The 14,614-nt window shown below is 52.0% G+C and overlaps 1 protein-coding gene and 1 long non-coding RNA gene across 2 annotated transcripts in view; one reads left to right on the forward strand and one right to left on the reverse strand.

Moving 5' to 3' along the window:
- Positions 1 to 6,573, reverse strand: part of LOC135292287 (proline-rich protein 12-like) — a gene marked incomplete at its 3' end in the record, with an annotated part of 34,845 nt that extends 28,272 nt beyond the window's left edge. The window contains 2 exon segments of the mRNA XM_064406493.1: positions 6,366 to 6,382; positions 6,384 to 6,573. Of these exon segments, the coding sequence (XP_064262563.1) occupies positions 6,366 to 6,382; positions 6,384 to 6,452 (86 nt within the window).
- Positions 6,574 to 7,376: 803 nt separating this feature from the next.
- LOC135292288 (uncharacterized) lies at positions 7,377 to 9,823 on the forward strand. The gene is made up of 2 exons (XR_010354716.1): positions 7,377 to 7,738; positions 7,830 to 9,823. It is a non-coding gene; the product is annotated as an uncharacterized LOC135292288 (long non-coding RNA).
- Positions 9,824 to 14,614: the final 4,791 nt, after the last annotated feature.

Below are 14,614 nucleotides of genomic sequence, written 5' to 3' on the forward strand. Positions count from 1 at the left end.
GGCGTGATCCGGACGCAGGCGTGACACACCTACAGGCATGACGTGCACTGACAGGTGTGACACGTGTGACAGCTGCGACACAGGTGTGACACGGCTACTGGTGTGCCAGGCACTGACACTCAGGTGTGACACAGGCGTGACACAGGCACACACAGGTGTGGCACCCCAAATCCTGGAGCAACCCAAAACTCGACACAACAGGACCCCCAGCACCCCAAATCCTGGAACAACCCAAAACTCGACACAACAGGACCCCCAGCACCCCAAATCCTGCTGTGCCCCCAATCCTGGAGCACCCCAAATCCTGCTGCAATGGGATCCCAGCTCCCCAAATCCTGCTGCACCCCAAATCCTGGAGCACCCCAAATCCTGCTGCAATGGGATCCCAGCACCCCAAACCCTGCTGTGCCCCAAATCCTCCAGCACCCCAAATCCTGCTGCAATGGGATCCCAGCGCCCCAAATCCTCCAGCACCCCAAACCCTGGAGCACCCCAAATCCTGCTGCAATGGGATCCCAGCGCCCCAAACCCTGCTGTGCCCCAAATCCTGGAGCACCCCAAACCCTGCTGTGCCCCAAATCCTGGAGCACCCCAAATCCTGCTACAGCAGAATCCCAGCACCCCAAATCCTGGAGCACCCCAAATCCTGCTGTGCCCCAAATCCTGGAGCACCCCAAATCCTGCTGCAATGGGATCCCAGCACCCCAAATCCTGGAGCACCCCAAAACCCAATACAACAGGACCCTCAGCACCCCAAACCCTGGAGCACCCCAAATCCTGCTGTGCCCCAAATCCTGGAGCACCCCAAATCCTGCTGCAGTGGGATCCCAGCTCCCCAAACCCTGCTGCGCCCCAAATCCTGGAGCACCCCAAACCCTGCTACAGCAGAATCCCAGCACCCCAAATCCTGGAGCACCCCAAATCCTGGAGCACCCCAAACCCTGCTGTGCCCCAAATCCTGGAGCACCCCAAACCCTGGAGCACCCCAAACCCTGCTGTGCCCCAAATCCTGGAGCAGCCCAAACCCTGCTGCACCACAAAACTCGATACAACAGGACCCCCAGTACCCCAAACTCTTCTGTACCCCAAATCCTGGAGCGCCCCAAAACCCAGCAGAACAGGACCCCCAGCATCCCAAACTCTGCTGTACCCCAAATCCTGGAGCACCCTAAATCCTGGAGCAGCCCAAAACTCGACACAACAGGACCCCAGCACCCCAAATCCTGCTGTGCCCCCAATCCTGGAGCACCCCAAATCCTGCTGCGCCCCCAATCCTGGAGCACCCCAAATCCTGCTGCAATGGGATCCCAGCACCCCAAATCCTGGAGCACCCCAAATCCTGCTGCAATGGGATCCCAGCACCCCAAATCCTGGAGCACCCCAAATCCCCCAGTGCTCCAAACCCCGGTGTAATGGGACCACAGCACCCCAATCCTCCAGGGACACCCCAAATCCCTCAGCACCCCCAAATCCTGGAGGAACAGGACCCCCTCACCCCAAATCCCAGCACACCCCAAACCCTGGAGGAACGGGACCCCGTCACCCCAAATCCCAGTGTAACGGGATCCCAGCACACCCCAAATCCCAGCACCCCAAATCCCTCCTCACCCCAAATCCTGGAGGAACGGGACCCCGTCACCCCAAATCCCAGTGTAACGGGATCCCTGCACCCCAAATCCTGCTGTAACGGAGTTGCAGCATCTCAGTACTGCAGGGACACCCCAAATCCTCCTCACCCCAAATCCCAGCATCCCAAATTCCTCAGCATCCCAAATCCCGGTGTAACGGGATCCCTGCACCCCAATACTCCAGAAACACCCCAAATCCCCCTCACCCCAAATCCCAGCACACCCAAATCCTGGTGTAACGGGATCCCAGCACCCCAAATTCCTCAGCATCCCAAATCCTGGTGTAACGGGATCCCTGCACCCCAAATTCCTCAGCATCCCAAATCCCGGTGTAATGGGATCCCTGCACCCCAATACTCCAGAAACACCCCAAATCCCCCTCACCCCAAATCCCAGCACACCCAAATCTTGGTGTAACGGGATCCCAGCACCCCAAATTCCTCAGCATCCCAAATCCCTCCTCACCCCAAATCCCAGCACCCCAAATCCCTCCTCACCCCAAATCCCAGCATCCCAAATCCCTCCTCACCCCAAATCCCAGTGTAACAGGATCCCAGCACCCCAAATCCCGGTGTAACAAAACGCCTGAACCCCAAATCCCAGTGCAATGAGCCCCCAGCACCCCAAATCCTGGTGTAACGGGATCCCAGCACCCTAAATCCCACCACCCCAAATTCCTCAGCACCCCAAATCCCGGTGTAACGGGATCCCAGCACCCCAATACTCCAGGAACACCCCAAATCTCAGCACACCCCAAATCCCAGCACACCCCAAACCCCAGCACACCTAAGACTTGGTGTAAAGGGGATCACAGCACCCCAAATCCCGGTGTAATGGGATCCCTGCACCCCAAATTCCTCAGCATCCCAAATCCCAGTGTAATGGAATCCCTGCACCCCAAATCCGGGCGTAACAGAGTCCCTGCACCCCAAATCCTGGTGTAACGGGACTGCAGCATCCCAAACTTCCTGCACCCCAAATCCCGCTGCAACAGGATCCCCTCGCCCCAAACCCCAGCACACCCCAAACCCCAGAGTAATGGGATCATGGATCCCAATACATCTGGGACACCCCAAATCTCGCTGTAGCACGATCACCTCACCCCAAATCCCAGCACACCCCAAATTCCTGAGCATCCCAAATCCCGGAATAACAGGACCCCTCACCCCAAATCCCCCTCACCCCAAACCCCGGTGTAACGGGATCACAGCATCCCAATCCTCCTGCACCCCAAACCCTGGAATAACAAGACCCCTCCCCCAAACCCCAGCACACCCCAAATTCCTGAACACCCCAAATCCCGGAATAACGGGACCCCAAAACCCCAAATCCCCCCTCAACCCACATCCCGGTATAACGGGACCACAGCATCCCAATCCTCCTGCACCCCAAATCCCGGAATAACGGGACCCCTCACCCCAATCCCCAGCACACCCCAAATTCCTGAACACCCCAAATCCCAGCGTAACGAGACCCCCTCAGCCAAACCCCAAAATAACAGGATCACAGCACCCCAAACCTCCTGCACCCCAAACCCCGGTGTAACAGAACCCCTCACCCCAAATCCCCTGCACCCCAAATTCCCGGTGTAACGGGATCACAGCATCCCAAACCTCCTGCACCCCAAATCCCGGAATAACGGGACTCCCTCACCCCAAACCCCCCTCACCCCAAATCCCAGCACACCCCAAATTCTTGAGCATCCCAAGCCCCGCTGTAACGGGATTGCAGGACCCCAGTACTGCTGAGAAACCCCAAATTCCTCAGCACCCCAAATCCCTCCTCACTCCAAGTCCCGGTGTCACGGGATCTCAGCACCCCAATCCTCCTGCACCCCAAACCCCGGTGTAACAGAACCCCCTCACCCCAAACCCCAGCACACCCCAAATTCCTGAGCACCCCAAACCCCGGTGTAACGGGATCTCAGCACCCCAATCCTCCTGTACCTCAAACCCCGGTGTAACAGAACCCCCTCACCCCAAAGCCCAGCACACCCCAAACTCCTGAGCACCCCAAACCCCGGAATAACGGGATCCCCTCACCCCAAAACCCGGAATAACGGGATCACAGCACCCCAAATCCCCCTCACCCCAAATCCCAGTGTAATGAGACTGCAGCACCCCAAACCTCCTGCACCCCAAACCCCGGTATAAACAGACCCCCTCACCCCAAATCCTGGAATAACGGGATCACAGCACCCCAAACCTCCTGCACCCCAAACCCCGGAATAACGGGACCCCCTCACCTCAAACCCTCCTCACCCTAAACCCCGGTGTAAGAGAACCCCTTCACCCCAAACCCCAGCACACCCCAAACCCCAGAGTAATGGGATCATGGATCCCAATACATCTGGGACACCCCAAATCTCGCTGTAGCACGATCACCTCACCCCAAATCCCAGCACACCCCAAACTCCTGAGCATCCCAAATCCGGGTGTAACGGGATCCCCTCACCCCAAACCCCCCTCACCCCAAACCCCGGTGTAACGGGATCACAGCATCCCAATCCTCCTGCACCCCAAACCCTGGAATAACAAGACCCCTCCCCCAAACCCCAGCACACCCCAAATTCCTGAACACCCCAAATCCCGGAATAACGGGACCCCAAAACCCCAAATCCCCCCTCAACCCACATCCTGGTATAACGGGACCACAGCATCCCAAACCTCCTGCACCCCAAATCCCACAATAACGGGATCCCCTCACCCCAAATCCCCTGCACCCCAAATTCCCGGTGTAACGGGATCAGAGCATCCCAAACCTCCTGCACCCCAAATCCCGGAATAACGGGACTCCCTCACCCCAAACCCCCCTCACCCCAAATCCCAGCACACCCCAAATTCTTGAGCATCCCAAACCCCGCTGTAACGGGATTGCAGGACCCCAGTACTGCTGAGAAACCCCAAATTCCTCAGCACCCCAAATTCCTGAGCACCCCAAACCCGGTGTCACGGGATCTCAGCACCCCAATCCTCCTGTACCCCAAACCCCGGTGTAACAGAACCCCCTCACCCCAAACCCCAGCACACCCCAAATCCCAGAGTAATGGGATCATGGATCCCAATACATCTGGGACACCCCAAATCTCGCTGTAGCACGATCACCTCACCCCAAAGCCCAGCACACACCCCAAACTCCTGAGCATCCCAAATCCCGGAATAACAGGACCCCAAAACCCCAAATCCCCCCTCACCCCAAACCCCGGTGTAACGGGATCACAGCATCCCAATCCTCCTGCACCCCAAACCCTGGAATAACAAGACCCCCTCACCCCAATCCCCAGCACCACCCCAAATTCCTGAACACCCCAAATCCCAGCGTAACGAGACCCCCTCAGCCAAACCCCAAAATAACAGGATCACAGCACCCCCAAAACCTCCTGCACCCCAAATCCTGGAATAACAGGACCCTTCCCCCCCAAACCCCAGCACACCCCAAACTCCTGAGCATCCCAAACCCCGGTGTAACGGGATCGCCCTCACCCCAAATCCCCCTCACCCCAAACCCCGGTGTAACGGGATCTCAGCATCCCAAACCTCCTGCACCCCAAACCCCGGTGTAACGGGATCACAGCATCCCAATCCTCCTGCACCCCCAAACCCCCGGTGTAACGGGATCACAGCATCCCAAACCTCCTGCACCCCTCAAACCCCGGTGTAACAGGATCCTCTCACCCCAAAGCCCCAGCACACCCCAAACTCCTGAGCATCCCAAACCCCGGAATAACGGGGACCCCTCACCCTCCAAATCCCCCTCACCCCAAATTCCCGGTGTAACGGGATCACAGCATCCCAAACCTCCTGCACCCCAAATCCCAGAATAACAGGACCCCTCACCCCAAATCCCCCCTCACCCCAAATTCCCCGGTGTAACGGGATCACAGCATCCCAAACCTCCTGCACCCCAAATCCCAGAATAACGGGACTTCCCCTCACCCCAAACCCCCCTCACCCCAAATCCCAGCACACCCCAAATTCTTGAGCATCCCAAACCCCGCTGTAACGGGATTGCAGGACCCCAGTACTGCTGAGAAACCCCAAATTCCTCAGCACCCCAAATCCCTCCTCACCCCAAGTCCCGGTGTCACGGGATCTCAGCACCCCAAACCTCCTGCACCCCAAACCCCGGTGTAACAGAACCCCCTCACCCCCAAACCCCAGCAACACCCCAAACCCCAGAGTAATGGGATCATGGATCCCAATACATCTGGGACACCCCCAAATCTCGCTGTAGCACGATCACCTCACCCCAAATCCCAGCACACCCCAAACTCCTGAGCATCCCAAATCCCGGAATAACGGGATCCCCTCACCCCCAAACCCTGGTGTAACGGGATCACAGCATCCCAAACCTCCTGCACCCCAAATCCTGGAATAACAAGGACCCTTCCCCCCAAACCCCAGCACACCCTCAAACTCCTGAGCATCCCAAATCCGGGTGTAACGGGATCCCCCTCACCCCAAACCCCCCTCACCCCAAATCCCGGTGTAACGGGACCTCAGTATTCCAATCCCTCCTGTACCCCAAACCCCGGAATAACGGGATCCCCTCACCCCAAATCCCCCTCACCCCAAATTCCTGAGCACCCCCAAACCCCGCTGTAACGGGACCCCTCACCCCCAAACTCTCGAACACCCCAAACCCGGGTGTAACGGGACCCCTCCCCCCCATCCCCCCCCTCCCCCCCCTCCCCCCCCGGTGCGCGCCCCCCTTCCCCCTCACGATCCCCCCCCTCACCTGGCCTTGGCCGAGCGCTTCGTAGCTCCAGCCGGGCCCGGCGCTGAGCGGGTCCCCGAACCCGGCGGCCGGGTAGTTCCTGTCCATGGGGGCGGCGCCCCCCCCGGGGCCGGGCGGGGGTCGAGGGCCGGGGGGGCCGGGGCGGCCGGGCGGGGGGGCGCCTCACGGAGCCGCCATGATGGAGCGGGGCCGCGCGCCGCCGCTTCCTCCCACACTGCACCGCGCGGCGCCCGAGCGGGGCCGCGCGCCGGCGGGAGCGCGGCGGGGGGGGCGGGGGCCGCGCCGGGCCAATGGCGGCGGGGGGGCGTGGTCGGCGCAGGGCCGTATAAGGGAAAAGGGGCGGGGGAAAGCGGCGGGGACGGACAATGTCTGCGGGGAGAAAGGGGCGGGGCCAAGCGCGGCCGTACATGGGCAGAGGGGCGGGGCCACGCAGTGCGGGAGCGCTGAGGGGGCGGGGGCCACGCGGCGATAAAAAGGGCGGGGTTTACGCCTCTCCATATATGGAAATGGGGCGTGGTCGCACAGGAGCGGGAGCGCTGAGGGGGCGGGGCCACGCGGCGATAAAAAAGGGCGGGGTTTACGCCTCTCCATATATGGAAATGGGGCGTGGTTAGACGGCAGCGGGATCCCTTAGGGGCGGGGCCAACCTAGGGCTATAAGCATAAAAGGGCGGGGCTAAGCATTTCCGTATATGGAAAGGGGCGTGGCCAGCCGATGGCAGGAGCGCTGAGGGGGCGTGGCCAAGTGGCATCTCTATGCTATAAAGGGGCGGGGTTTATATGTTCCATATATGGAAAGGGGGGCGTGGCCAAGCTGTGGCGGGAGTCGTTAGGGGCGGGGCCAAGCGGCGTCTATAGCTAAAAGGGGCGTGGCCAGGCAGTTTCTATAGGGGAAGGGGCGGGAACGAAGAGAGGGGGCGGGGTAAGGGCGTGGCCCTGCAGTGCCTATAGAAGGAAAAGAGGCGGGGCTTTGTCCCTATAGGGGCGGGGCGACTGGGGTGTCAGCCCGGAGGGGGCGTGGCCAAGCTGCCGAGCTCTACTGGGCGGAACTGGGAGCAACTGGGAGCTGCGAGACGGCGGGGGCGGAAACCAAAAGCGCTGCTCCCACCCGGCCCCTTTTCCCCCGCCGCGCTTCCGGTTCGCCACTTCCGCCTTCCGCTGTGGCGCCGCGGCCGGCCGTGAGGGGAGCGCGCGCCCCGCGGCCCCCAAAACCCCCAAAAAAACCCCAAAAAACCCCCAAAATTCCTCTTTAAACTCCGCTCTCCACCGCTGCAGGGGCACCGCGGAGGCGCTGAGGCGCGGCCATGACGCGGCACGGCAAGAACTGCACGGCGGGGGCCGTGTACAGCTACCACGAGAGGAAGAAGGACACAGGTGGCGCCGGGCTCCGGGGGGCTCGGGGGGCTCGGGGGGCTTTGGGGGGCGCGGCCGGGGGGTGACGGTCGTGTCCTCGTGGGCCCCGCAGCCGCCTCGGGCTACGGCACGCAGCGGGTGCGCGTGGGGGCGCGACGTCCATCAAGGATTTCGATTGCTGCTGCCTGTCCCTGCAGCCCTGCCGCGACCCCCGTGGTGACGTGAGTGAGGCCGGAAATGGGCGCAGGAGTGAGCCCGAAAGAGCCCGGAAACAGCCCCCAAATACCCGCGGAAATAATCCCGAAATAGGCCCAAAACAGCCCCGAAATAGCCCCAGAAATAATCCCGAAATAGCCCCAAGAAATAATCCCCAAACAGCCCCGAAATACGCCGCGAAAATAATCCCCAAACAGCCCTGAAATACCCGCAGAAATAATCCCCAAACAGCCCCGAAATAGCCCCCAGAAATAATCCCCAAACAGCCCCGAAATACCCGCAGAAAATAATCCCGAAATAGCCCCAAAATACCCGCAGAAATAATCCTGAAATAGCCACGAAACAGCCCCGAAATACCCGCAAAAATAATCCCGAAATAGGGCCCAAAATATCCTCAAAAATAATCCCAAAATAGCCCCCGAAATACCCGCAGAAATAATCCCCAAATAGGCCCAAAATAGCCCCAAAATACCCGCAAAATACCCGCAAAAATAATCCTGAAATAGCCACGAAACAGCCCCGAAATACCCGCGAAAATAATCCCCAAACAGCCCCGAAATACCCGCAGAAATAATCCTGAAATAGGCCCAAAATAGTCCCGAAATAAGCCCCAGAAATAATCCCCAAATAGCCCCAAAATACCCCGCAGAAATAATCCCCAAACAGCCCCGAAATACCCGCAGAAATAATCCTGAAATAGCCACGAAACAGCCCCGAAATACCCGCAGAAATAATCCCAAAATAGCCCCAAAACAGCCCCGAAATAGCCCCAGAAATAATCCCCAAACAGCCCCGAAATACCCGCAGAAATAATCCCGAAATAGGCCCAAAATAGCCCCAAAATATCCGCAAAAATAATCCCCAAATAGCCACGAAAAAGCCCCGAAATACTGGCAAAAATACCCCAAAATATCCCCAAAATACCCAAAAATAATCCCAAAATAGCCACAAAATACCCACAGAAATAATCCTGAAATAGCCCCAGAAATAGCCCAAAATACCCGCAAAAATAATCCCCAAATAGCCAAGAAACAGCCCCGAAATACCCGCAGAAATAATCCCAAAATAGCCCCAAAATACCCGCAAAATACCCGAAAAATAATCCTGAAATAGCCACGAAACAGCCCCGAAATACTGGCAAAAATAGCCCAAAATATCCCCAAAATACCCCAAAAATAATCCCAAAATAGCCCCAAAATACCCCAAAAATAATCCCAAAATAGCCACAAAATACCGGCAAAAATAATCCCGAAATAGGCCCAAAATATCCTCAAAAATAATCCCCAAACAGCCCCGAAATACCCGCAGAAATAATCCTGAATTAGCCCAGAAACAGCCCCGAAATAGCCGCGAAAATAATCCCCAAATAGGCCCAAAATAGCCCCGAAATAGCCCCAGAAATAATCCGGAAATACCCGCAGAAATAATCCCGAAATAGCCACAAACCAACCCCAAAATACCCGCGAAAATAATCCAAAAATAGCCCCGAAATAGCCCCAGAAATAATCTCGAAGATAGCCAAGAAACGGCCCCGAGATACCCACGAAAATAATTCCAAAATATCCCCAAAATACCGGTAAAAATAATCCTGAAATAGACCCAAAACAGCCCCGGAATACCCGCAGAAATCATACTGAAATAATTCCAAAATAGCCCCAAAATTCCCCACAAAAATACCCCCAAAACGGCCCAGAAATACCCACAAAACAGCCACAAAATACGCGCAAAAATAATCCCGAAATAGCCCCAAATTAGCCACAAAAAATAATCCTGAAATAGTCACAAAAATAATCCCAAAATAGCCCCAAATTATCCCAGAGCAGCCCACCACCCCAAAAAACCCAAAACCATTCCAAAAACAGGCCCCAAACCACCCCAGAAAAACCCAAAGCCACCCCAAAAAACCCCCAAACCACCCCTAAAAAACCCCAAACCACCCCAAAAAAATCCCCAAAACCACCCCAGAAAAATCCCCAAAACAGGCCTAAAACTACCCCAAAAAAACCACCAAAACCACCCCAAAAAAACCCCAAAACCACCCCCAAAACCAGGCCTAAAACTACCCCAAAAAAACCCAAAGCCACCCCAAAAAAAACCCAAAACCACCCCAAAACCAGGCCCAAAACCACCCCAAAAAACCCTAAAACCGCCCCAAAAAAACCCCAAAACCACCCCAAAACCAGGCCCCAAACCACCCCAAAAAACCCCAAAGCCACCCCAAAAAAAAACCCCAAAACCACCCCAGAAAAATCCCCAAAACAGGCCTAAAACCACCCCAAAAAAATCCCAAAACGCACCCCAGAAAAAACCCCAAAACCACCCAAAAACCAGGCCCCAAACCACCCCAAAAAAAAACCCTAAAACCGCCCCACAAAAAAACCCAAAACCACACCAAAACCAGGCCCCAAACCACCCCAAAAAAACCCAAAACCCCCCCCAAAAACCAGGCCCCAAAACCACCCCAAAAAAAACCAAAAACCGCCCCAAAAAAAAACCCAAAAACCACCCCAGAAAAATCCCCAAAACCACCCCAGAAAAATCCCCAAAACAGGCCTAAAACTACCCCAAAAAAACCCCAAAGCCACCCCAAAAAAAACCCAAAACCACCCCAAAACCAGGCCCAAAACCACCCCAAAAAAAAACCCCAAACCAGGCCTAAAACCACCCCAAAAAAACCCTAAAACCGCCCCCAAAAAAACCCCAAAAACCACCCCAAAACCCCCCAAAATTTTATGTTTATGGTTCCTCTGACCCAAACTGATTTCGGGTGCCCCAATTAATTTCGGGGCTCCCCAATTAATTTCAGGGCTCCCCAATTAATTCCGGGGTGCCCCAATTAATTCCGGGCTCCCCAATTAATTCCGGGTACCCCAATTAATTTCGGGGCTCCCCAATTAATTTCAGGGCTCCCCAATTAATTCCGGGCTCCCCAATTAATTCCGGGGCTCCCCAATTAATTTTGTGTGCCCCGATTAATCGGGGCTCCCCGATTCCCCGCAGCCCGGACGGGTTCCTGTACGAGCGCGAGGCCATCGTCGGCTTCCTGCTGCACCAGAAGGACAAGATCGCCCGGGAGACCAAGGTGAGCTCCCAAACACCCCCCAAAACCACCCCGAAAATGTCCCCGAAACACCCCGAAAATACCCCAAAAATATCAGGAAGATATCCTAAAAATTATCCCAGAAACACCCCAAAAACACCACAAAAATATCCGAAAAATATCGCAAAAATATCCCAAAAACATCCCAAAAACCACCCCAAAAATGTCCCAAAAAACACCACAAAAATATCCGAAAAAATATCCCAAAAATATCCCAAAAAAACACCCCAAAAATACCTCCAAAAATATCAGAAAGATATCCTAAAAATATCCCGAAAATATCCAAAAACACCACAAAAATATCGAAAAATATCCCAAAAATATCCCAAAAATATCCCAAAAAATACCCCCAAAATACCTCAAAAATACCCCAAGAACACCCCAAAAATACCAGAAAAATATCTGCAAAATATCCCAAAAATATCCAAAATAATACTCCAAAATACTCCAAAACCACCCCAAAAATACCCCAAAAATATCCCAAAAACACCCCATGAACAACCCCAAAAATATCCCAAAAATATCCCAAAAAACACCCCCAAAAATATCCCAAAAACATCCTAAAAATATCCCAAAAAATATCCTAAAAAATCCCAAAAATACCCCAAAAATATCCTAAAAATACCCCAAAAAATATCCTAAAAAATACCCCAAAACCACCCCAAAAATCATCTCAAAACCACCCCAAAAATATCCCAAAAATACCCCAAAAATATCCCAAAAATACCCCAAAAATACCCCAAAAATATCCCAAAAATACCCCAAAAATATCCTAAAAATATCAAAAAAATACCCCCAAAATACACCAAAAATATTGCAAAAATATCACAAAAATATCACAAAACCACCCCAAAAATATCCCAAAAATACCCCAAAAATATCCAAAAAATTATCCCAAAAATACCCCAAAATGACCCCCAAAATACACCAAAAATATTGCAAAAATATCACAAAACCACCCCAAAAATATCCCCAAAAATCTCCCCAAAAAGTCCCAAAATTCTCCCCCAAAATCGCAAAAAAAATCGCCTGAAATCCACCAAAAAACCTCAAAAAAATCTCCCCAAAATCCCCAAAAAAATCACCTGAAATCTTACCAAAAATAAAACCCCCAAAATTCCCAGAAACACCTCCCAAAAATCCCCCCCAAAAAACTCCCAAAAAATTCCCCAAAAACACCCCAAAAACACCCCAAAAAACACCCCAAAAATTCCCCCAAAACCACCCCAAAAATTCCCCAAAAAATCCCCCAAAAAAGTCCCAAAAAATCCCCCCAAAATCCCCAAAAAATCATCTGAAATGCACCCAAAGAACCCCAAAAATCCCCGCAAAAATTCACCTGAAATCCACAAAAAACACCCCAAAATTTCCCCAAAATCCCAAAAAAATCACCTGAAATCTACAAAAAAAACAAACCAACCCAAAAATTTCCCAAAACCACCCCCAAAATCCCCCAAAGAAAACCCCAAAAAAATCCGCAAAAAAAACCCAAAACCCTAAAAAATCCTCCAAAAAAATCCCATCAAAATTTAAAAAAAACCCCAAACACCCCAAAATCCTCCAAAGAAAAACCCCCAAAAATCGCCAAAAAATCCCCAAAATAATCCCCAAAAAATTCCCAAAAAAACCCCAAAATCCCCCCCCAAATCCCTTGAAATCCACTAAAAAAAACCCAAAAAAATCCCCAAAAAAATCCCCAAATTCCTCCCAAAATCCTCCCAGAAAACCCCAAAAAACCCCAAAAAACCTCCAAAAAAATTCCCCAAAAATCCCCCCCCCCAAAAAAACCCAAAATCCCCCCCCAAAAATCCCTTGAAATCCACTAAAAAAATCCCCAAAAATTCCCCAAATTCCCCCCCCAAAAATCCCCAAAATTTCCCCCAAATTTGGCCAAAAATCCCCCAAAAAATCCTAAAAATCCCCCAAAAATTTGGGTAAAGTGGAGGGAAATGAGGGGGATTTTGGGGGGATTTGGGCCAAAATTTGGGGTCAAAATTCCTGAAAATTTGGGTTTGGGGAGTCTTGAAAATTTGGGGGGAAATTCCCAAAAATTTTGGGGGAAATTCCCTAAATTTCCCAAAAAATTTGGGTTTGGGGGAGATTGGAAAATTTGGGGGAAAATTCCCCCAAATTCTCTAAAAATTTGGGATTTTTTGAGTTTTTGAGGAAGAAATTCCCCAAAATTTCCTAAAATTCCCTCAAATTTGGTTTTTAGGAATTTTGGAAATTTGGGGAAAATTCCCCAAAAAAATTTTGGGGGAAATTCCTAAAAATTCCCAAAAATTCCTTCAAATTCCCCCAAAATTTGGTTTGTGAGTCTTGAAAATTTGTGGGGAATTTCCCCAAAATTCCCTAAAATTTGGGGTTTTTTGGGGTTTTGGAAATTTGGAGGGAAAATCCTCCCAAAATTCCCGAAAATTCGGGGAGGGAAATCTTAAAAATTTTTAGGAAAATTCCTTAAAATTCCCTAAAATTCCCTAAAATATTCTCAATTTTCCTAAAACTCCCCAAAATTTAGTTTGAGGAGTCTTAAAAATTTGGGGGAAAATTCCCCAAAATGCCCCAAAATTTGGGTCTGTGAGTCTTGAAAATTTGGGGGAAATTCCTGAAAATTCCCCAAAATTTGGGGTAAAACCCAAAAATTTGGGGGAAAATCCCAGAATTTTGGGGTGAAATCCTGAATTTTGGGATAAACCCAGAATTTTGGGTAAAATTCCAGAAATTTTGCATAAAATCACAGAATTTTGGGGTAAAATTCCTGGAAATTTGGTGTAAAAAATCCCAGAATTTTAGGGTGAAATCCCAGAATTTGGGGTAAAACCCTGGAATTTGGCAGTAAAAAATCCCAGAAATTTGGGGTAAAATCCCAGAAATTTGGTGTAAAACCCTGGAATTTTGGAATAAAATCCCATCAATTTGGGGTAAAACCCCAGAATTTGGGGAAAAGTCCCAGAAATGTGGGGTACAACTCAGGAATTTGGAGTAAAAAATCCCAGAAATTTGGGTAAAATCCCATAAATCTGGCATAAAATTACAGGATTTTGGGGAAAAACCCTGGAATTCGGCAGTAAAAAAATCCCAGAGATTTGGGGTAAAACCCTGGAATTTTGGAATAAAATCCCATCAGTTTGGGGTAAAACCTCAGAATTTGGGGTAAAACCCCACAAATTTGGGGTAAAACCCCAGAATTTTGAGGTAAAACCCTGGAATTTTGGGGTAAACCCCTGGAATTTTGGGGTAAAACCCCGGAATTTTGGGGTAAAACCCTGGAATTTTGGGGTAAAAATCCCAGAATTTGGGGTAAAACCCGGAATTTTGGGTAAAACCCCGGAATTTTGGGGTAAAACCCCGGAATTTTGGGGTAAAACCCCGGAATTTTGCGGTAAAATCCCGGAATTTTGGGGTAAAACCCCGGAATTTTGGGGTAAACCCCTGGAATTTTGGGGTAAAAACCCCGGAATTTTGGGGTAAACCCCTGGAATTTTGGGGTAAAACCCCGGAATTTTTGGGGTAAAACCCTGGAATTTTGGGGTAAAGCCCCGGCATTTTGGGGGTAAAAACCCCCGGAATTTTGGGGTAAA

The sequence above is a fragment of the Passer domesticus genome, unplaced genomic scaffold, assembly GCF_036417665.1.
Source record: "Passer domesticus isolate bPasDom1 unplaced genomic scaffold, bPasDom1.hap1 HAP1_SCAFFOLD_273, whole genome shotgun sequence".
Taxonomy (NCBI): Eukaryota; Metazoa; Chordata; class Aves; order Passeriformes; family Passeridae; genus Passer; species Passer domesticus.